The 26159-nt window shown below is 30.6% G+C and overlaps 1 protein-coding gene across 1 annotated transcript in view; it reads right to left on the bottom strand.

Annotated features, from left to right (window-relative positions):
• Positions 1 to 17368: 17368 nt before the first annotated feature.
• LOC118183609 (TBC1 domain family member 30-like) overlaps positions 17369 to 26159 on the bottom strand; it is a 111328-nt gene continuing 102537 nt past the window's right edge. Inside the window, exon 10 of the mRNA XM_085822980.1 lies at positions 17369 to 25177. Within this exon, the coding sequence (XP_085679106.1) occupies positions 24624 to 25177 (554 nt within the window). The 3' untranslated portion in view covers positions 17369 to 24623. The remainder of the gene's footprint in view (positions 25178 to 26159) is intronic.

Below are 26159 nucleotides of genomic sequence, written 5' to 3'. Positions count from 1 at the left end.
GAGCAGATTCAGTCTGAGTAGCGATTCTCATCGCATACTCATCTGGAGAGAGCGGGGAAGCCGCAATCATCCCTCGAACATCATTGAAAGGGACAGGTATGGAGGTGGCGGTGTTCTCGCTTGGGGAGGCGTCATGCTTGGTAGTCGTACAGACCTTCACATCTTCGACGCAGGTTCAGTCAACGGGATCCGTTATTGTAACGAGATTCTTCTTCCATGTGTGCGTCTTTTTAGAGGCGCTATGGGTCCGCAGTTCCTTTTCATGGACGACAATGCACCATGTCATCGCACAGTAGCTGCCGAACAGCTCTTAGAGAGTGAGGATATTGAACGTATGGATTGGCCGGCACGATCTCCGGATCTCAATCCCATCGAGCATGTATGGGATTTTCTAGGCAGACGCTTGGCAGCTCGTACCTTACCGCCAGTAACGATTCCGGAGCTTCGATTGGCGCTGCAAGACGAATGGGCAGCAATGCCTCAACAACTCATTGACACCCTCATTCTCAGCATGGGCAGACTCTGTGAAACCTGCCTAGCAGTCAGGGGAGATCATATCCCCTATTAAAGACCGGATGTTTCTTGCTGGACACCCATCAGAGGGATGTTTCGGCCTTCAGTCGCATTGCGCTCCATGCTACTTTTTCAATAAAGCTTCTTTTTATCCCTCTGATTTCTCTTTTAGTAAGTGTTGCTTACATTACTCATGTCCTTACGTATTGGGGATCTTACGGTATTAAATGTGTTGATTTGCAAAGCTTTTGTACAAAGTTATATTGAAAAAACCGTCTCGTCCTTAATTTTTGCACACCAGTGTAGTTATGATACATTACACGAAATATTGAGTAGAGTTCCAAATAATGATCTAACATAGTAATTAACGTAAAAGATCTAACACAGTCATTTTAAGATAGACATTTCAAACTGACATTGCTTAACTCTTACAGCTTTATTTGACATTTAACTTCTCATAGTTAGTAAACAAAAGTACGCACAAATAATTATACATAATAGGTAATAATGACAGAAACTCCATATAATCTACTTTAAAACCAACTTTAGTCACCAACTTTAAAAATTTTAACACATTTTAAGATGTCATAAGAAAGACCACACTTTCAAAAAAGCATTATTTTAATTAAACATTGGAGCAATGTTTATCATGCGCAATGTTTATCCAATACAATCTTGCGCACATGTTTTTATTTATCATGACCATGACACATAATAAGTAAAAATTTTCACAAAGTACGAAACACATTTCTCTTTTAACTTACCGTACTCTTAAGAAAAATGCAGTATGGAATGCTTAGAACACTCAGTGCCACAGTTCCTCATTTCCACACGAATTGATCAAAATATACATGTACTTTAAAATCAGTTAAACTTCACAAATTAGATACTTCACAAATTAGATAAAAGATAGGTACACAATGAACTTCGAGTGATAAATACAGAAAAGCATGTAAAGACCAAGAAACAAAAATGCATTCGTGGACAACTTTTTAAGATAAACTTGCTCTATTTTTGCACATGGGTTACATTTTGCATTTCAGATTAAGGAAACATTCAAGATAATTCCTGTATAACTAGGTATTTTATTCACACTTGTTAGTAATGTAATTTATTAGAACAGTCGCAGACATACTATAGGACAAGTATGCCATTTCCAGGGAAAACAATTTTCTCAAGCCAGACTTTAATAGTGAAATATAAAATGGAAGAAAATGCCATATTTCCATTAGTATCTGAGTATGCAAACTATGAACAAGAAACGAATATTTTTTCTGAAAATGTTCCGAATGGAATAAGTCAGGACTAGTTTCATGAACAGAGCATGAAAAATAATGATGAATTTTTAATTTTATTTTGTCTGTAGTACATTTACTTATATTAAAATCTTCCATTTGGTTGACTGTATTTTAACATTTAACGCAAGTTGATAAATCAGAGTGATTTCGTGTTTTAAAGCTTCAGATTAAGAAATATTACAACTTCAGAAATAATACAACTCAAAAGCGAAAAGATTAAAACGACAAGAGAAGCAAGCGAGCGTGATAAATGACTTTTTTGGGCTGATTTTCATGAATTCATAGATCGATAGAAAAATTTTAACGCACTGTATATGAACTATTTTTCAAATGTATTACGATCACTGTTTTCCACTTTTACATAGACTTTAAGTAAACATTTCATGTTAATTTACCTTTCTTCCTGAGATTTATCTACGTATTTACTAAATTTTTGCATTTTGTTTATAATTATAATACCAAAAGGACATAAGAGAACATTTGTTTCTTGAAAATGTCCATATTTTTTTCCAACTGTTCTTTCTTTCATAGCTTTGAAGTAATCTATTAAACACATAGTTATCTTGACCAGACAGCCGTTGGTCTTGCCAATGTCTGAGGGAAGTCCACAAAGCTAGAGAATTTAAGTAATATTTTACCAGTACGGAGAACTTCTTACTTCAGTTCTGATGAAAATTGACCGAATTTAGTAGTTCATTACCGATCTAGCAGCCTTTAACTTTTTCTATTGAAAACAAACACACTCAGAAATTATCAGCAAAATTTTCCATACAGATATATTTTTCTAATTTTCATGCCATTACATTTCCAATGAAATATGACTGATTGCCAGATAGGTAAATGTATTTTATTTTCCCCAGCATTCGAATGCTCCTTGCATTTTATTTAACAAAATCGCAAACAAGTTAAATGAATATTTTCTGAAATACTGTATATTTCATTCCGGAAAGTTTACACGAGTACCTTCATTTCGAAATCCCTAATGTTTCTATACCTGCATTAAAAGTAAATTTTGAGTATAGAATTTTCAGTTTTGATAGAAGTTATGTGTGGGTGGTTGTCATGTGGTCGTGTTTTCATAAACCGTTTTTGTGAAGTAAATTATTGGTAACCTTTAGAACACTTTGAATATTACCATTCTTTACATTACTGCCACTGCAAGTCATTGAGTTTTCAAATAGTTTCCTATTTATCGTTTACAACGCTTCGTTAAGACATTAAAACAAATTTTTAATAAATAGTTATATTATTTGATTTAATGATTGTATTACACATTTAGAAGATTTAACAACACTACTACGCTGAACCATAAATTAAGAAAAGAAATGGAATTTTTATCTTAGTATACTATAGGGATAGATAAGTTTTCTCTGACTTAGATGTATTCGTATGTAGATAATGGAGACTTTTAACCCAGCTCATACAGACTTTGAATATTTTCTCAAAGTCACCACGATCACTGGCTTGCATTGTCATAGAGTTTCTCGTGAAGTTTATGTACTAATTTCTTTAGAAACATGTCTAAAATAATACCTCATCTTCATAAGAAACATCAGCGCTTTCATTTAAATTAGTAATAAAATAAGAATCATTGTTTTGTAAATATGTTTTTCCTTCACTAAAAAGTTTCTTCTTTATCATATTCGAAATGAACAATTAACTGTACATAACTAATATATTGTATTGATAAACCAGAGTTATATCTTAACTTACTGCATTGCATTTCAAGTGAATGTGTTTATTGTAACTTTTAATAAAATCTTAAAGGCTGAAATGAGTGTTTCATTACCAAATTTGTACTTTCTAACTTCATTCTACTGAAACGAAAACCTTCATAACTTATTGCGAAGAAAAATGTTATACTTTTTGATTAATTTTAATACCATAGTATTATCTTTGAAAATTTGTTTCCCAGTCCACTATACGATTTGTTTCCTAGATTACTAGGAATTAATATTACTAATTTTCGCTCTTTCAATACGTGACCAAAAAACTCAGTTTAGAAATGCTTGCTGAACCGGGGCTATGCTTTCATGTTTATTACATACCATGCGAATATTTTAAAAAAGGCATATTCTTTCCTTCTGTTAGCACAGTTTTAACCAACATTTTTACTATTACAGAGACTTCTTTAGTAAAATCTCAAGGGTTAAATTGAACGTTTCATTACTACTCGTAATTTTGAAGATTCTGGAGATATCCTACTTAAAACTTCATAACCGATTAGCAAAGTAATTTATATATGTACTTCGTTGTGCTCTTGGTTAATTTTTAAATCGCTGTTCAACTATAACACTTGATTTCTAGTGAAGTACCGAAATAATTACTTACTTTCCGCTTTTTCCAAAGAATTTCGTAGACACATATGTTCATTATAGAAAATTTTCCTAACTTAAAAATATTATTACCGAAATAGAAAACATGCAAAATTTTCCTAAAAATTTATACAACTTTTTTTTTATAAACATGTACACGAATACCCACATTTAATTACTTAATGTGTAATTTCCTATATCAGAACAAAAATTTCGAACGAAAATTTTTAAATAATGTCATGTTCCATAAAATTTATGTATTTGTGATGTCATTGTCTTTCCGCAAACGTTTTGAGAGTAGCCGTTTAGAATTTCAAAACTGTTTTTTCTTTGCTATTGGAAACCATTTGATCTCTTTGAACATATCCTAATGAATTCTCGATACATTTTTGGTTTATCTTCAGCTTATGAAATATTTAAATACTTAAAAATATATTTGTAGATCTTTTATGATGACACTTGTGATAGATTTCCTGGACGTTTTTGGAAAATGTACTTATTTTATCCACGTGAATGAAGCTGATGTTTTCTTAAAATTTTATTATTCAGAGTATTTGTCAATTATGACAGAATACCGGATTTGTTCTCTTTATTCAACATTCATATGAACTTCAGTATTCCAAATCTTTCACGTAAATGTAATTTTTTCTGTCAGTAATAGGAAGACGAATGGAATAAATGCAGATTATGCAGACATAAGGTAAAAATCTGGAAGTAAAAATTCTTCAGAACTAGGCAATTCAGTAGAATGTGCAAATATTCATCCTAATCGAAACTTATTTTTGGAATTACATAGCATATAAAATGTAAATTTAATAAAAAGAGACATAACGAAGATCAAGTACGTTGCAAAATCTGGATGGTAATTATACAAAATTAGTGATAAAGCAGTTTTTCATAAAAAGTGGTTCCAACGAAGGAGACAACGAATCGCCTGAAACTCTAAGTGGGCATTTGATCTTTGCTCTTACGTAGAATTTAAAATTCTACTTAGCTTTTGTAAAACATCGCGGACGAAAACGTCGCAGAGAAAACAACGCAAGGCGAAAACGTCGTGCTACAAAACATCGTAGGAGAAAATATCGCAGTTCTAAAACATCGTGGTACAAAACATCGTCGTCGAAAATAAAGCGGTTCAAAAACTTCGCAGTTTGAAAACATCGTCGTCGAAAATACCGTGGTAAAAAATAAAGTATCTACAAATCATCGCGTGACGATAACATCGCAGACATGCTTTTTTCAGTCTTTAATAACTGTAAATAGATATTCCCATAATAATTTGTGAGCGCAAGATGTAAAGAAGGATAGTTTTTACTTTCACATTTTTTTATTAACTAATAAATTTTTGCTGAAAAAGTAAGAAGGAAACTTAAGCATAGAAAATTAAGTGCAACGCATAGATTATACTTTTTATTAAAAATTACCAGTAAAAACTTTATAAAAAAAGATTTATTAAAAGGTCTTTGTTGGTTAACTATGTCGGTTTAAAATTCTATTAAGTGCTATAAGTTGCATTAATTTTCTATGCTTAAGTTTCCTTCTTATTTTCTCAGCAAAAATTTATTAGTTAATATAAAATATGAAAAACAAATTATTCTTTCTATCTTGCGCTCACAATTTATTATGGGAATATCTATTTACAGTTATTAAAGTCTGAAAAAAGCATGTCTGCGATGTTATCGTCACGCGATGATTTGTAGATACTTCATTTTTTACCACGATATTTTCGACGAGGATGTTTTTAAACTGCGAAGTTTTTGAACCGCTTTATTTTCGACGACGATGTTTTAGAACTGCGATGTTTTCTCCCATGATGTTTTGTAGCACGAAGTTTCCGCCTGCGTTGTTTTCTCTGCGACATTTTCGTCCGCAATGTTTTCGCCGCGATGTTATCGGCGGACACCCACGAGACTGTCTATCGGAAATTCTAAAGATATGCAGTTTTTAAATATTTTCAGCCCAAATGCTGTCGAAACGTCTATGTGTGTGTGAATGAAAAAAAATCTGTCTTTGGGTATAATATAAAATCTGAAAATTATTAGATTTTTTTTTTTTCCCAATTTTAACTCTAATTTAAACTTATTCCAGAACAACCCTATTCATGTCCCTGTCGTATTGTAGACTGTCGTACCGAAGGATCCGGGTTCTAATCCCTCAGATGGCATGGATGTTTATAAATTTATAGTGTCTGTGCGGCCAGGGGGACATTCTAAATATGTGACAAGACGAAAAGTCCTCTCGAGAGGCAGGGCTTAATTTCTAAGATTAGTAGTGCCGGAGCCCTATGGAAGACCGTCGACAAAGAGAAACAAGAGTAAATAAATATATAAAATGACTATTAAACTCATTAATAATTTTTAAATTAAATAGTTAATTATTATCAAATTAATGAATAGCTATTTTGAAGAAATAAATGAGCCTAAATAGATTGTAATATCAATGAACAGTTTAATGACAGAGATTAACTTAAACATAGTTGCATACAGCAGAGAAAAAAGGGCGAAGAAGTAAGAATGGTATACATATACATACATACGTAATAAACAGTTACGTCATCATTCACCGCGCGGATAAACGCGAACGGCGCATGCGTCAGGAGAAGCTCTCTTAAGCTAAACGTCGTATTATAATTTATGATACAACAATCCCCCTTTCGACGTTTGGCGGCTGAAAAAAAAAATAAACATTAATCATTTACAGTTATTCCAATTAATTTACAGCACTTAGAATGTTTCGAAGCAGTCAATGTTTTTGTCAGTACATCAGCAGGCATTTTCTCTGTTGGCACATATTTAACGTCTATTTCATTTCTTTCATAAATTTCACGAATGAAATGATGTCTAATATCTATGTGTTTAGTGCGTGAGTGATAAACAGCATTTTCCATAAGCTTCTGTGCACCTTGATTATAACAATATATAATGGTTGGATAATCAGCAGTAAAATTTAATTCTTTAAGAAAACGACGTAAATAAACTGCTTCTTTGGCACTTTCTGAAAGACTGATGTACTCTGCTTCAGTACTTGATAATGCAACAGTTTGTTGCTTTCGTGATTCCCATGTTATCGGATTTCCAGCTAGCTTGAATAGTTAACCTGTGTACGATTTTCTAGTATTAACATCAGACGCCCAGTCGGCATCGGTACATCCAATAAGTGCTTTTCCAGTCTTTCGAAATTTTAAACAATAATTTTTAGTTCCTTTTAAGTATCGAAGAACGCGCTTTGCAGCCAACCAGTGTAATTTTCCAGGATTGTTATTAAATTGACTCAGGTGACTGACGGCATATGTAATATCCGGCCTAGTAAACACAGAAAGATATATAAGCGAACCAATTAGACGGCGATAAGGTACATTGTTCATTTCTTCCTTTTCAGTTTCAGAAGGACACATTTCTTTACTTAATTTTACACTAGGATCTAAAGGAGTTGCAACTGGTTTTGCATCTTGCATATTAAACCTTCGTAGAATATTATCAACATATTTCTGCTGAGATAAACTAATAGAATTATTATTTACATCTTGATTAAATTCTGTTCCAAGACAATAATGAAGCTTGCCTAAATCTTTAACATGAAATTCTTTAGAAAGATAACCTTTAAGTTCAGCATATAAATCACAGCTATTTGTTGCTATTATTAAGTCATCAACATATAAAATTAGAATTAACTCACCTTGAGATGTTTACATCCTGTATACACACTTATCTGATTGTAATGGTTGTAATCCAAAGTTTTTGAGTTTTTTGTCTAATTTTTCATACCACTGTCGTCCACTTTGTTTCAAACCATAAAGAGACTTTTGCAAAGCATAAACATAATCAGGATTATTTTGGTCTTCAAAACCTTTAGCTTGTTCCATGAAAATTTCTTCTTTTAAATCTCCGTTAACATAAACCATAACAAAATCTAGTTGATATAATATAAGGTCTTGTTCAGCACTGTATGCAATCACAGTTCTTATAGAACTTGCTCTGGCTACTGGAGCAAAGGTTTCATTAAAATCAATTCCAGGTTCCTGTGCAAATCCTCTAGCAACCAATCGAGCTTTTCTCTTTTGAACTGTTCCATCTGCATTATATTTCGTTCTAAGAACCCAGCGACATCCTATTACCTTTTTGTTCTGTGGTCGCTTTACCAATTTCCATGCACCATTTTTAACAAGTGCTTCATACTCAATTTGCCATTCTTCCTTATGCCATTCTTCAGCATAACTTCCATTTAATGCTTCTTCTAATGTCGGATTTGTATCTTCTTCAGAAATTTGTGCTTCTTCCTTTTCTATGTTTATATTGTGGTACTCCTTTTTTAGTCTTCCTGGCTTCCCAGTCTTGACTTTCTTTGGACGACCTGGCCCCCTTTTAATCTGCATTTCAGGTAGTGCTTCGGAATCAGAATCTTCATTATCAGATGATTCTGCCATATTTGAGGGGTCTTCTGTTATTTCATCAGCCGATATTTGCTTTACATTCAGAGGTTCTTCCTTCTTTTTATCAGGAATATTTTAGAAAAATAAAACTTCTAAATCTTTATCATAATTAGTAGAGTTTTCAAATTCATCAATGAATCTAACATCTCGGCTTATAACGATTTTTCTGGAATTTTTATTCCACAGCCTGTATGCTTTCGATTCATTTGAGTATCCTACAAATATATGTTCTTCTGAACGAGGATCGAATTTCCCTTTAGACCTTTTATTAAGTACAAAACATTTCTGTCCGAATACTTTGAAGTGAGATACAGTTGGCTTGATGCCAAAAAATAATTCATAAGGTGTTTTGTTTACTCCCAGGCTTCGATTTAGGCAACGATTACGAATATAAACAGCACAGTTCAAGGCTTCAGCCCAAAAGGATTCGGGAAGATTACTTTGTAGTAACAAACATCTGGCCATTTCAGTTAAAGTGCAGTTCATGCCTTCAGCTCTCGAATTCTGTTGAGGAGTCATTGGTGCAGAGAATTCTCGTTTAATTCCGCATTCTTAAATATATTTATTAAATTCTTCTCCGCGATATTCGAGACCGTTATCAGTCCGAAGGATTTTTATTTTCTTTCCTAGACGATTTTCGACCGCAGCTTTGTATTTAATGAATGCCTTTTTCACTTCATCTTTAGTTTTAAGAAAACTGACTTCGACATAACGCGATTTGTCGTCTATGAAAGTAACAAAATAACGCGAACCAGCATGGGATGTGACTCTCATAGGTCCACACAAATCTGAGTGAATCAAGTTCAGTAATTCATTACTTTGAAATTTTGATTCTTTTTGAAAAGGTTGCACAGTTTGTTTACCTCGGATACAGACTTTGCAGTCTTTTAGAGATTCAGTGTTATTAAAATTTAAATTTCTAACCATGTTATCAGACTTAAGTCTTTTCAAATCAGACTCATTTAAATGACCTAATTTAAGATGCCACTTTACAAAATCACTTACCTGTGCTATTGCAGCTGTTTTAGTGCTTGGATGTATATAATAAAGATCACCATGACGAATAGCCTGCACTAGTATAGATAGATCCATTTGGTTCTATTATTCTAGCATGTCGTTCTGTAAAAATCACTGAACGATTATTTGCAGTAGCTTTAGATGTTGACAGCAAATTACATTTTAATTCCGGAACACATAACACATTTTTGAGCGTAAGTTTAATTGTCTTATTTCCGTTAGGTACTGTTATAAAGACAGTTTCAATTCCTGTAATTTTTTATGTTTTGTCAACTGCTAACTTTATGGTTGAATTCGTTCGAGGGTGAAATTCTGAAAATAACCTTCTGTGCACATGTGAGATGTACAGCCACTATCTAAGCACCATGAGGAGGTCTTCTGATAAGCATTGTTTACAGCTAAACTAATCCGCTCTTCATAATTAGAAGCCATCATAGAACCTTGATTTCCCTTATTTGATTGCGCATATTTTCTATCAGCTATTTTCTTTCTGCATTCAGATGCCTTGTGCCCAATTTTCGAACAGTAATTACACTTCAAGTTTTGAAAATTTCTTTCAGCTGTAAAATTTTTGTTTGAATTTACCTTCCATTTTTCATTTTTCTTCTGTTCTTGATTTCTTCTTTTATAATCAGTATAGTATGCATTCTGTGAATCTTGAGACGATTTCCCTTTTCTTGCTTCCCATTCTTCTAACATTTTGATTTTCAAAGATTCGAGACTAGGTAACTGATCTCTTGATTCGATGGCGCATCTAAAATTTTCAAAATTGTCTGGATTCTGGCTCAAGATAGAGCAGAAGAATCGATAATAAATCATCAGCTATGTCAATTTCCATTTGTTTAAGCTTATCATCTAGTTCGAAGAAATTATTCAAATGTTCAGACATCGTTTCGCTTTCCGCCATTTTTCTAAATAAAAGCTGTTTTAATAATGTAGCCTTCTTCGCAGGTCCTTTTGATTCATATACGGCTTTGAGTTTATTCCACACAGCATTTGATGTCACACAATGCTTTATATGACACAGTTCACTAGGATTAATAGCAAGAATTATATCTGCGCGAGCTTTTTGATCAGCTTGGAGCCATTTCTTTTCGTCCTCGGTTCTTTCAGCAGGTTTTAGCGCTTTACCTGTTACATAATCCCAATGGTCGTTTTTAATCAATACTGCTTCTATTTGTAATTTCCAACTGTCAAAATTATCTTTTCCGAGCTTTTCTATAGTAGTCAAATGCGACATAATGTAATACAGTCTCTCACAGCCAAAAACCAAGATTGAACAATATAAAAATAGGCTTAACTGAACGCTGATCAGTTCTTACCGTTGATTAGACGTAACAGTTCTTGCACTGAATTAGGCTTAAGAGTTCAATGCTCGAAAACTTCAAAATGTTCATTTTAAAATAGGTATTTTGCTAATTAAGCACAGTTGAAACGTTCCTGGGCCCATAACCATTGAAGAAATAAATGAGCCTAAATAGATTGTAATATCAATGAACATTTTTAATGACAGAGATTAACTTAAACATAGTTGCATACAGCAGAGAAAAAAGGGCGAAGAAGTAAGAATGGTATACATATACATACATACGTAATAAACAGTTACGTCATCATCACCGCGCGGATAAACGCGAACGGCGCATGCGTCAGGAGAAGTTCTCTTAAGCTAAACGTCGTATTATAATTTATGATACAACATATTTAATTAATGTTTATAAATTGTTATTTAATCAATAATTATTATATAATTAATTATAATTTAATTGATAATTATTATTTATTGAAATAATTAAAGATTGAAGTAATTAAAGAATTAAAATTAAATAAAATGTAAAGAGATAAATTGAAATTTAATACGCGATTTTTAATATAATTTTACAGTTAAAATAAAATTTCTACTGAAATTGTTATTCAATTACATAAAGCAAGTGCCGCAGTCTTCTTATTCAGGGTTCCGGTGCGTTCCGGCTAGACTTATGATTTATTACAAAAAATAAGAAGCACCGGAGCTTAAATCCGGTGGGCTGCGCCACAATTTAAGCTCTGATCGTAAGGGGGGGGGAGTTCGTTTTTAATAACAAAAATTAAATATAAAATTAAATATACTTAAAGTATAGCTGATGAAAATTCCAGGGCGAAACAAAGTGAGGGTATGAGTGGATGGAAACAAAAAAATGAGGCGAATCTTGGTGAGAGAGAACGTTCTCTTTGACCGCGGCTCTCTGCTGATATAATTATAGCCATCAAGCAGATGTATATCAGGGGTAAAATGAGTCCTGAATCTGACTCCTAAGTTTCTGGTTACGCTTCCACCCCATTAGCGGATACTATGGGAGGACCATGGAGGTAGGAAAGGGAGGAGGGGCCATTCCGCGCTAGAAGTGAAGCACTGCTTTGAAGCTTGGGTCACCAGACGGGGTGTTCTTTGTTTACATTCAGAAGCTCGCTTGACAAGATTCCGATAGTATTTCGACACACGAAAGTTCCATAGAAATCGAAAAAGGGACACTCTCGCATGAAAGAAACATTCATAGTGTGATGGATAATAGCAATTTGTATAGTTTACTGACATTTACGCAAAAATCACATCTTGGTTATTTTTCGATAACTAACAACAGCGATTTTGATTATGAATTTGTTTTATAAAATTCTAAGCTGTTGCACTACAAAAATATAGATTTTAAGAAAATTGCTAAAAGAGATCTGCCAAAATTTATTTTCTAGAAGATTTGAAAAGTTTGAAACTTGATGGCTAAATGTAAATATAAAATTATGTATGTTAAAATATTTGTAATTAGGCACATAGGTCAGATTACGTTTTTATTAAATAGAGTAACGCATGCAAGGGCTATCTGCCTAAAGAGAGAGATGCCATCGTGGAGGAATTTTGAAGAAAAACTGACCTTTGAGTGGGTATTAAAAATAATACTTATAATTTTCATTCAAATTATATTCATATATATTTTTTATGTAAAGCTTTCGGGTGTATGCTAAATTAGTGTAAATTACTTTACACGAAAAATATAGTGAATGCACAGAAATTAAAGATTTGCACATGCCGGAAATGATAAATAGGAAATATGTACGGGTATTTATGCATGTGCTTGCAAAAAGCATGTATCTGCTTTTGACAAAATACTTAAATATTCATTAAATTATTTATAAATGTATTTGAAATGAAGAATTTATTCACTTATAAACAACTGTGAAAGTACTGTGAAGAAATCTAATGATTAAATGCATCTAATTTATAATGATTATAAATGTTATCTAAATATATAATAACCTTAATATTGAATTGTAAACATAAATTGAAATCCTGTTGACAAATACGTTATAAAACTATTTAAGCAAGAATTGTTCGTATTGGAAAGCAATCTGTTAAAAGGTATTGTAAAGCAAATGCTATGAGATGCGCACTTAAGAACGTAATAAAGAGTTTTGGAATGTGTATTGTTGAAATGAAGGGTAAAAAAAAAATCTGATAAGCATAATTAAAGAATTATTCCCTTTACATTTTATAATAACTCAGTTACAAGTTTTAAATAATACTTAAAAAAAAAAAAAAAAAAAAAAAAACTTATGTTATTCTTTTTCAGAAATGTTCAGAGAAAGTCAAATACTATTTAATACCTATTTAATTATTAGGAATTAGCGAAATACTTATTTAAAGTATTTCGCTAATTCCTAATAATTCTCTAATTTAAAATGAACCGAATAGAGCATTAATTATAAATTGGCTTACATTTTTCGATTTAAAAGAAGCCAAAAAATCATGCCATATTTAAGAAAGTATTTTAGGAAGAAGCTCTATAAATAGAAAAGAAATAATGCATAATTTTAATATTAATAATACAATAAACTTTGATCTTAATTTTTGTACCTTAACCGAATAAAATCGAATTACCTTAATTTTGTTTTCTAATGTAATTAACGAAAACTTGTGAAAATATTTCATTCAAATTAAACCATTCTGAGAAAACTGTCCTGTGAAAAGTATAGCATTTAATTCCGTTCAGAATGAAATGTTGTTTAAAAATATGTTGTTTTCACATACTTAGGACTCTGAAGTGTTGTAGAAAAAGAAAATATATACATTTATATGTATATTTGCGATGTAATTACAAAATATTTACACCCGAACGCGTCAAATCCCATAGAACTCAATGGTAAATGACCCAATGTTTTGGTCACCATGTAGGGATCGCCGGTGCTTCAGACCAGGGTACGGAGAAACTTGTTTAGGGCGACTCCTTCTTACTTCCTACCTCCATGGGGAAGACGATGTATAGGACGTGCTTGAGCAGTTTATCTCAGTATTTCACTCTTATTGTAATCGCTGTCACTTAACGCTCATTTAAGAACACAAATTTTCTTTCCTGCGAGGATAACTAACTGTAAGCATCGATAACAATACATTAGATACGATGGCATGGCGAGAAATTTACGCGTTCCTAAACAAACTCCCCAAAATTTATTGCTTTTCAGGGAAAGGTTTCTGCATGTGAATGAGGGACTTTACTTGAACGTCTCATGTCCTCATGAGTTCGTATTTCTAGGGAAATAGAGTATTGCAAAGTCTGCTTATTGTTAAACTAAAACCTTAGGAATTCTAAATTTCCCCCCCCCCCTTTAAATTGTGGTTCAGTTTTATAAAACGAAGTACCGGAGCTCATCTTATTTAGGGCTCCGGTGCGCTCCGGCTAAAATTGTAATTTATCTTAAAAATTGAGAAGTATCGGAGCCGGGCTCCTGAGCAATTTAAGCACTGTCGAGAGGTTGAGGTACGGAGAGAGGGGTAGAAGACCCTCGGACCCGTCTCTTCAGGGTGCTCTCCTTCAAAATGGGAGTCATCAAGAATAAGTAAACATGACATTTCTTTGAAATGTCATGTTTACTTACTCTTTTCTCTAACTCATTCCATACAGGTAACATGTTCATTAAGATTTAAATCCAGAGAATATGGATGAGTTTTGATAACTTCAAGGCAGTTGTATAGTAACCACAAGGGAACATTCACGGTTGCGTGTTGGGGACTGATATCCTTATAGAACTTGAATGTATTTTGCATTCTAATTTTTTTCCAGATGCTTTCAGGTTTTCATAAAGAATATTTATACACTGATCCATATTATTTTGTATACAAACTAGATTATTTTCAGCGAAATATTTCCAAACCACTATGCCTCTGTGCTCACGCTTAACAAGGCGACAGGTTTCTTGGATTCAATTCTTCATTCGGCTTTTGCAACACACAGTAATTCATCCACTGGACCCAAATATATTAAAATATTGACTCAAAAGCAAATATAACATTCAGCATGATAAATTTTTGCTTATCATGGATTTTGCAAACGCTACGTTTATTTCCTTTGTATGTATATATATATATATATATTGTATATATTGCTGATGAAGAATTATTCTTATTGATCCCCTACAGTATCCAGGCATGTCTCTTTTAACAGTTCCAATGTTAATTTCTCTAGCAAACCGTTCTTCTAAATCTGCTGCAATATTCACAGCTTTTATTTTTGGTTATTATTTGATATTTTTGTAGGATAAAATTCCGATTCCTTAATGTTAACTTGGAGTGTGATTCAGACTTTTAATGCATCTTCAGCAGTTCCAATTACCATAGTTTCATAACAGCAAAAACAGTTGAAAACTTTACATGAAGGATTTTTTTTTTTTGGATATTTCGAACATTTTGATTATTTTTAAAATGATGAATAATTACATTTCTAACAGAACTATTCAGTAATTTGTAGCATCTTGACATGCTCACTTCAAATATGGAAACGTTATATATATTTTGCTAAACAAATAATAATTTTCAGATGTAAAAAAAAAATTCTAGTGATATATTTTCATTTGAAACAAAAAAAATTGTGACAAAACATATGATCTGGCAAGCGATCTCCACAAAACTTGCGATTGTCCGAATTATTATGTGAGCTATTTATTAACTTTTCCTGAATAAATTATTTTATTATAAGGAATATTTTGATGATATTTTTTTTTTCAACAAAATAGAGAAAAAGTTATATATTAAAAAAAATTAGGCTGTATGCTTCAGTATTTAGTACAAGATCTATGCAAATAAATTTCAAAAACACAAATGTCCCCCTCCATGAGCCACTGAATGATTCTTACATTTGAAAGTTGGACAGACATTTACAACTTGTTAATCTTTTAAGCACTGTTTGGCTTTAAAGTGAGAAATGAAACAATCCACCACATTAAATAATTAAGAGAATTTTAAAGCAAGTCAACTTGCCCTTTGGAAAAAGGAAAACAACATTAAAAAAGTTAGTAAAAATATAAAAATTCATTTTTGAGAAAAAGTACAGCAGAAATAAGAAAAATGACCAATAAAATATGCAAGAACCCCAAAACCAGTGTAAAATATGCAAGAACCCCTAAACCAGTGTAAAATATGCAGAAACCCTTAAACCTAAGTATTGACATACAAAAATGAACTCCCCAAAACGGCATGGTTATCATGACAGGGGAAAAAAAATAAAATGGCCAAATCTGGCAGGCGGCTCTGCCACATGTGTACTCCTGTCTCCCCCCAAAAAAGTATATTTACAATTTTTGACTTACTAACGACTGAAGAAGAAAAGAGCTGTGAATAGACTCTGCTCCAATATACTTTGTTTTTTAAATATATGCTGACTATCTCTTATTTACCAACGAAGGAGGAAGAAAGAAAGAGACATTACACCACACATTTGAACATGCAAAAATTGTCACAAAATAAAAGTACATATAAAAAGCATTTGGACGTACAATTGTGAAAAGTTGCAAGCAAAAGAAAAGTAAACGTTCCAACAACAGGTGTTTGTTACAGCGCTATGACTTATTTACACTAGGCACAGGAAGTGATGTCAACTGGTCTGAGAAAAGATTCAGTTTCCAAAAATACGACTGAGGAAGATAAGAGCTGTGAGTAGGCCACATTAAGTTTTAATGCATTTTCTTTAAAATAATAATAATAAATAAATAAAATAAAATTTACGAATGACTCTGGAAGCAACTACATCATTTTCCCAATTAAAATGCACTTTTCTTTACTTTAGATGAACTTGGCCCCATTATGATGGAGGCTGTGAAAATGGGAAAGTACCGAAGCCTCTTACAGTAATCACCTCAGAAAGTCTGACAATTTTCAGTATTTCTGAGAATATAAATAACTATTAGCATTTAACAATACTTTCTAGCTAGAAAGCGAGGAAGGCCACCAATTAGGTGGCTTGATGCTGTTGAGAATGACATTAATACGATACACAGGGGAGACTGGAGGAGTATTGCCATGAATAGGTCCAGATGGCATACCACTTGTTGAGATGGCCTTGGCCAGCAGTAGGCCTCAGATGAAGAATACCTTTGGTGGTAATAATACCTTTGGATGAAGAATACCTTTGGTTTGAATACCTAAGGTGACCACCAACACAAAAAAGCAAAACTGTGTAGAACTGTGAAAGTTTTACCTTTCAGTTTACTGTACGCTATTATTATATTTATACTTGTATTATATATTTAAGATGATGTTTCATGCATAAATGCATTGTGATTTGGATGATTCTGTCAATAAAATTGAGCAAGGATAAATTTATAGATTTGGGATTCATCATTATATTAAACTGATGAAAGAATAATGCGATCCATATAAATTATAAAAAATATGCAAAATATGACTTACCTGTATCCACTTTGATTGTATGTTAGCAAGACTCCACATCACCCAAAAAAGGCAATACTGAGTAAAGCTCATACATTGATAACTTCAGTCAGTTTGAATTTTAACATTTCATTTTATTTTATACAGAAATTCTACAGTTTACTTTTAAAATATTATACATTGGAAATATTTCTGCAAAAATAAAGCTATGAATATATATATTAAATGCTTTTTCTAGCATAAAATCGGAGCAACTGCATATTTGAATTTAAAATACTCAAAGTTAGAGAAAAAAATTCAAAAATATTATTTAACAAATTAGTGAATACACTAAACAGTTGTACAATAATGTTGACTAGCACACAAGGTGAATGCTTAATACAGCATTTTTCTCTTCATTAATGCTTAACTACCTACCTACCAAAAACAGTGGATTTTAATACACATTAATCAGATTCATTTCTAATGTAAAGTTTTAGAGTAAAAGTTTAAAGAATCTGCACGACATATTAAAATGTTCTTAACCAAAGAAAACATAACAACTATTACATTTACTATGCATTTTCAGTTAGCAATGGTTTTTATTTCTGTAAACAATATCACTCTCAACAAATCATTAAAAACATAGCATTAAAATAAAACTAATAAGTAATTGAAATGACAAAAATATTTAAACTTAGAACATTTTTGGATCTATAAACTGAGAAATGACTTTTATTTACATGCTAATTAAACTCTTTAAAATATTACTGTTCCATGTGTAAGTACTAGGGAGCACCGACTATCTGACTAGTACCAAAGCTCCAATAAACAGTCTTTTTTAGAATTTTAAAATAAATAAATCACATATAAATGCATTGAAAATATTTATGGAAGTAAAAGTTTTAAAATTCCTGACTAGTTTAAAAAACTTTCCTTGTAAACAAATAGATGCATAAATATACATCAAAATAAAAAATAGTGAGTACATTTATTAAAGACGTGTGTCATATCATATGTAATAATTATTTAAGATGATTTAAACCCCTTCCTCCCCAAAAAATTAACTAAACTACAAAGGACTGAAAAATAAAGGAAGTACTGATAATGATTTAGTAGAACTTCAATTAGCTGGACGTCAGATTTTCTGAACTCCAATTATCCAGGTCACTTATTCATCATTTCAGAATAAGTATATCTAAGCTTAAAACTTACAGCTTAAAATTGCATTAAAAAGCATACAACAGTGTATGCTTTTTAATGAAATTTTAAGCTGTTAAGTAATTTAGAAAATTGTATAACAACAGGTTAAAAAAATACAGGTGTTGCACACAGTCTATTCTTTTAATTCGAAAAACAGATACTAAAAATATAATGGCAATGCCTTCTCCATGCAATAAATTTTTGTTTTGAAATACGTAGCACGACTACAGTCCCCTAAAGCATTTTTAGCATGGTTTCATTACTTGTGTGTGATTTTTAATTCTAGAAGATTGTTACTTTTTCTTGTGTGAAATATCTATATTAAAAAAAATAATATTTTCAAACCTACTGAAATAAAATACAACAACAACAACAAAAAAAAAAAAACTCTCATTTGCATTACAATAAATACATATTTGGCTTAGAGAAAAGGAAGGACCACCCTACTGTGCAGATTTTTCAGTTTTATACCTTATTCAGGTAGGCCGCCGATTCAGTCAGACCAGATTTTTGGAGTTCTACAGATCAAAAACTAAAGTTTAAAAATCTGTAATTATTCACAATCCAATTGCATTTAAAACTAAATCACTGTTTCATGCAATAAAAAATATAATTTCAGATAGCACACTACTGAAAAAGACATTATCGATACATTATTTTATGCATATGAGAAAAGAAATTCTTTAAAAATATTAATTTTTTTTTCATGTTTTTACAGTTTGAATGCATACAAAACTTACAAGTTTTATTAAAAGATGCTACCAATTTGGACCAACAGTATTTAAAACAGTGAAGTATACAGAATTTACAATACAGCTGTTACATGAAACTGCATTTTGCATTCAATAAGTATAAAAGCATCAAATTTGTAGAAATTTACAAAATAGTTTTAGAATGACATGAATGGTAGAAATTCTTCTGTTATATATCATTAAATAATGTTATCTATATGAAAAATGGTAATAATTATTGGATCTTTACAATTAATGACAAATGAAAGTACATAAAATTGTTAAAATATACTGTAATTGTATCAGATACAGTAAAATATGGCAAATCACAATACAAAATAACACATGGAAAAGAAGTTCTAATAATACTTTTTGTATATAAAATAACATAGATTAATTCACAGTTACATAAATGTGTTTATTATACAAACCAAAAATTATTTATCATGTCAAAAAAAAAAAAAAAATATATATATATATATATATATATATATATATATATAAAATTCTTAAAAAAATAAGCAATATTTTCTGGATTAGCAATACTTCCTACTGAGAAGCAGAGAGGAGAAAAAGCCCCAAACACACTTAAAAAGTATTTTAAACAATTAATATAACATCATAGAATACTTAGCATTATTTTTTAGCATTACTTTAAAAAATGCATCTACAATAAATTCACACATTCACAATTTACAATTTTCATTTGTGACATATATAATAAATATATAAAATTTGTTGAACGAAATTTATTATCATTGAGAGTTTCATTAAAGGTTCTAAGACTTTAACAATAACATAATAGTTAGTATAATAAGTATAAAAGAGTCAAACAGTATAAAAAGTAATGCATAACATACTTATAAAAATCAACATGACTTAAAACATTTATTCATAAGGTCTATAGAAATTTTAGGACAATTCACTTATGTTAAAAATATTAAAGTGGATAATGCAGATCAGTACAACAATCTGCCATTTCATTTTGGGAAAACTAAAACACGCATGCTCATGTATCTAAGTACACAAGAAATAGTTATTATGCTGTAAGCTAGGAATGTTAGAAGATTGGAAGAATACATTTTACTTGCTTATTTTAATATTTACCTAGAATATTAGAAAATGAAAACTGGTTCTTAAAAGCTAAGAAAGTTTTATTGTTAAGTGTGGAACTAACTTTGTTGTTAAAAAGTCATTGCACCACACACCAAATTGCTCTATTTCAAATGAACTTAAAAACACCTTTTTACAATAGATTAATGCTATATAAAAAAGATCTGAATTTTTAAAAAGTGCTAAAAGGAATACAACAGTATCAATTTTTCTTATGTGAATCAAGTAACTAGATAAATATTCTTTAAAGAGAAATGAGAAAAATGGTTGGAAAAAATTCAACAACAAAAGGTTTGGGGATTTTTATCTGTAATTAAATATAATAAAAGCATTTACAGAAGTTGCATTTAATAAATTACTGTTTATTAAAAAAATGTTTACGTGAAAGAAAATTATTATAAATGAGTCCAAAGAAAGCATAAAAGATGACAGAAATTCATTCAATTTGTTAGTCATGCTAGAATTAAAAAAAAAAAAAATATTATGAATTTTATTACATTAGAAGGAATAAACGTAACTGAAGAGCTCACAAAGAAACACAAGTTTACAAAAAAGCTATATATATTCTTTTTGGATTGTATTTCTTCTTCCTCAAGTGTGTGTTTTATTTTTACATTAAAGAGGGAGGTGTAAGCATACAAAGCTACTAATCAATATTTTTCATTTAACTTACAGCCAAAAAATAATACATTTTATATCTGATCTGCATCAGAGCTCAAAATGAATATTAACTAGTGTAACTGCTCATGTTTTATTATATCAATGCATGCTCTTTTTTAATTTCGCTGTTTATTTAATACACCCAGTATTGATTTTTGTTGAAATAACATATTATTTAACATACTTTGTAATGCCAATTAATAGGAGGATATATATACATACATATGGCAATCATTTGACACATTTGTACAAGGTTGTACAGAAAAAACGCTAAATAGAAGATTCTTAACATGATGAAAAAATTAAAACTCCTCCCCTTCCTTGTACAAGATAAAAGAAGTAGTGTAATCATGAAAAATTTTGGGTATTATATTACTAAGGAAATATCCATTTTGACCATTCTCAAACCCATTTGGATGATTTTTTTTTAACAAGATATCTGTACGTATGCACAAAATTAAAGATTCTTTTATCTAAATTGGATTCAAAAGAGATCTTTTTGTATGTATGTATTTGTACATATGTGTCTCGCATAATTAAAAAATAGCCATAGAATTTTAAAATTTTGTACATGGGACTGCATTAGCATCTAGTTGTGCACCTCCCATTTTTACTGAAATCATCAGTGCCAAACATATATATATATATATATCTTTACCCACCCCCTTACAATCATTGTTACCCCTTACCCACCTTTTATTTCCACAATCATTGGTCATAGTCATATACTTCTTTACAATTACAGAAGTGATTAAAAAGCCAAAAATGTTCATGTTTTGGAAATGTAACATTTAAAAAAAAATAATTTTTGACAAATAATGAACTCTAACGTTTAGTGCCAGTCTCCTGGGTCTTGTACGAAAGTTTTATACTCATTATAAAAAAGTAAAATTATAAGAAGATTGACTCCTGTAGATCAAAAATTGACAGACATATTTATAATGTTTTATGCCATTTTCAACTAGCTTTGAGGGATTGGCCATTCAAGTTAGAATAATTTGAGGTAAGTTTGAATGAAGTGCAGCCAAAAAAAGTATATAATTTAATAGGCTATATAAGGAAGTCATGTAGTGTCCATATAAGATATTTTTAAACATATAATTATATTTGAGCAATATTTAAACCATAAGAAAATATTACGGAAATTATATAGTTTGAAGCAAAAACATGATTTAATCAATATGAATGGTAAAAGAATTATTTTAAATGATTCAATGACTTAATACATTCTTTAAATGTAATGCTCAATAATAATAAATAAATAAAACTGCTAATGATAGTAAAATAAATGCAGGTAAAAGCAATCTAATAAAAAGAACTATTAAAAAAAGAATATGCAGTAAAGAGGAATATGACAATATATTTTCAAATCTTATTCTCATTTAGTCTTTAATGAATCATAAACTCTTAATTCTTTATTCCTAACATTGATTTCCATAAATTAAACATCTGGAAATATACATTATTTACTCAGAATTATTAATTTAAATTATTTGAAAGTTTTTGCAATATTAGTTTCAAAAACAGTTTACCATTTAAAGAAATTCTGAAAGAATAACAGGAAAGAGAATAATATTTATTGTATCAAGATTTAATAAACGCACAGGATATCATATTAAGTTCTAACAGGAAAATTTTAGTTTACAATTATTGAGTTGGTTCTGAAGTAATGCAAGATTCTGGTTTGCCAAAATTGGACAGCAAAGAAATATACTATGATTTTGCAATCAAAATTTTTTTACAGATTATAATCATCTGATACTCAATCCTTTCTTCCCCAACTGCACTAAATTAATATCTAATTGAATTTATTGACAAATAAATTGCATTATATGATAAGTTACACATTCTCCATATCATGCTTTGCATTATATGATAACTTACACATTCTCCATATCATGCTTTTTCAAATCATATTCTCAGTTAGTCTTTAATGAATCATAAACTCTTAATTCTTTATTCCTAACATTGATTTCCATAAATTAAGCATCTGGAAATATACATTATTTACTCAGAATTATTAATTTAAATTACTTGAAAGTTTTTGCAATATTAGTTTCGAAAACAGTTTACTATTTAAAGAAATTCTGAAAGAATAAAGGTAAGAGAATAATATTTATTGTATCAAGATTTAATAAACGCACAGGATATCATATTAAGTTCTAACAGGAAAATTTTAGTTTACAATTATTGAGTTGGTTCTGAAGTAATGCAAGATTCTGGTTTGCCAAAATTTGACAGCAAAGAAAAATACTATGATTTTGCAATCAAATTTTTTTAGATTATAATCATCTGATACTCAATCCTTTCTTCCCCAACTCCACTGAATTAATATATAATTGAATTTATTGACAAATAAATTGCATTATACGATAAGTTACACATTCTCCATATCATGCTTTATGCATTTTGCCAACATAAATGATGCAATAGTCAGTCTGATGACTTTTTAATATAAGCAGATGCTATCAGTGAATATCAATGATGGGTTAAAAAAGTTCTGAAATGTGAGTATTTGATTGCAATATCAGAAAAGTTCCTTAAAATGAGGACTGAAAAGTTGCCTGAAAGACAGACAGACATGGGAAATGATGCACATAAAATTAATAATTATATTTATATGACAGTAGTTTTTCTGTATTTGAAGATGTCTATCTGGATCCTGCATTACTTTCTGATGAATATGATATAACATCATTTGTCAGACTTGCTAAATTTCATTACATCATAAAATAATTTTCATTTAATATACGTCTTATTTCTACACAAACATAAAACAAAAAATGTAATATTAAAACATATACCTTTCTTATGTTTTTTCATATGCAAACCATAAAGGTTACTTATAAATATTCCAATTAATTCTGGAATGTACTTCCTGTTCCTTTCCCAGCAAAAGGGGAAAAATATGACCATGTCACTGCAGCTCAGAATACAAATTTTTATTCTGCTTCATCAATAAATGTGCCCAGGAAATTCTGTTATGTTAAAACATTTAAAAGCTATTCCATATAGTACCACTTTACATTGAGATTTCAATTATATTATGGCTATGATCTCCAAGATTATATTCACATGACTTTTATATACCCTCATATTATTATTATATTCTTCTTCAGCAACATCTATATAGTGATAAACTGAAAAAAGAAAAAGGAATGAGACAGATGTACACATCCACGTACATGCATTAACGTTTTTGAATGATTCCATTTTCATACTGAATGTGGGTTTTTGGCAGTCAATAGGGATTTCATTACAAGTATACAAAAATTACTTTAATTTTCTTAAATATAAATACTTCTGTTTACAAATTTTGCTCCTGCTAACAATTTTAAGGCAATGGCATAGAATATATTACTCTTGTTTGTACATTAATCTCGTAAGCAATATAAGAGGGAGAAAAAAATCTTGTTTTAGAAGAATAGATTAATAATATTTTGTAAATCAGGGAATTCTGTTAATCATTTTGGTTGAAAGTTATTTCTGACTACTTATGCACAATTCAAAAAGAGGTACTTCATTATTTCATATAGTTTATATTACATTATTGGGACCACTCCAATAAATTACATCTATTGCATATTTGCTACATATTGCATAGCTGCAACTAAATTCCTCATATACATCTTTTGAGAAATTTAATACATATCTACAAGGATTGAATTCAAATGAACATCACTGCCGATTATTATTGCACTGCTTCGAATTTATTCTAGTCTTCATTGACCCAACTCTCCTTTTCGTTGGAAATGGGTTTATAGACGATGCTTTCTCTATTGATGTACCAATATGAGAAGGGCATGTGAAAGAGGAACTACAACTACAATTAATTTCAACCATTTCTTGTAGATTTATACATTTTTTAGATAATGAGCTAATATTTTTTGTTTTGCACATTACAACTTTATTATCACAGCATTTATCTGTAGTGCTACAGCTACTTGTATTATTAGATAAGGATTGAAGTTTTTCAGGTATTGGATCCATGAGTACCAGCTCTGGGCTTAGAGAGCTTCTACTATGTTCATCACTATCGTCATCATCACCGCTTGTACTCTTAGGCTGTTTGGCATTTCCTTCATTCTGTAATTTTTGGTGGCAGTTCTTCTCAGGGAATATGAATTGTTGCTGAAATGACTTCTTCCTTGTAAGGGGCTGTTTTCCCATTAGCAAATGATTTACAGCTAGAGAATTACGTCTGCGGTTTTGAAAATGATTGTGAAAGGCACCTGAATGGAATTAAGGAATTAACAAAATAATGAAACAATCTTTTGGAAAAGATTCACTTTCAATATATTAGGTTTTTATCTATTAAAGATAGTTAAACACTTATAAAAAATAAGCATTTTATATGAATAACCAAGCATATTTAAATATAATAAATAGTAGACAAAAAAATCAGAGACACTGAGGGAAAAAAGAAAAAGGTAAGTAAATTGATGTGATGCCATTACCAAGTAATTACATATATTAATGATAACATAGGCTAGAACTTGTCAATTGTATGTATATCCAGTGAAGATACAGATACTCTTGTAATTTTATTGCTACAATGTCTGGTTTTAGATATTTGTGAAAAGGTGCAACTTTTGTGAGCAATGCATTAAAAGTTTAACTCAATAAAAATGCACAAATTTTTATCATGACAGTAGAAAGAATATCAGAAATGTATGGCTAAATATGAAAAAGTTGTTATGTTACCTTAAAACATATAAAACTAAGGACAAAAGATTATACAAATAAAAAGAAACTAATAACAGTTACTTTATGTCAAAAATGAAAAATTGGCTGATGCAATAAAAACAAAAGAAAATTTAAGAAGGACGATTTGATGTCATAGTAATCAACTTACAAGCGCTTCCATTCAACTGATACACACGGTCCTATCATAATATATAAACTCATTACACATACCAGTCTGATGAGTTTCTGCTGATCTGGGCTGCTTTTTCATGGCATTTCTTGGATGCTATAATTCTGAAATGACATGTTACTGTCAAAATATACCTAAACATGTTGCCAAATCACATTTTCCTATGATGCATAAAACTTTCCCAGTGTTGTTTTTATGTGAATAATGGAATGAATACAAATTACCCTTACCATTCCATTGTGGTTAGGTAACATAACAATGAAGTCAAACTCCTATATTTATGCCCTTAACTGCCAGATCATACTAATGTTGAAAGATTTTTAAATATAAAGAAGAGT

This window comes from Stegodyphus dumicola, chromosome 1 (genome assembly GCF_044657685.1).
Source record: "Stegodyphus dumicola isolate Sdum_Otavi_A_Nest chromosome 1, ASM4465768v1".
Taxonomy (NCBI): domain Eukaryota; kingdom Metazoa; phylum Arthropoda; class Arachnida; order Araneae; family Eresidae; genus Stegodyphus; species Stegodyphus dumicola.
The sequence above is the reverse complement of the archived record's forward strand: the minus strand, read 5'-3'. Positions and strand labels throughout refer to the sequence as shown.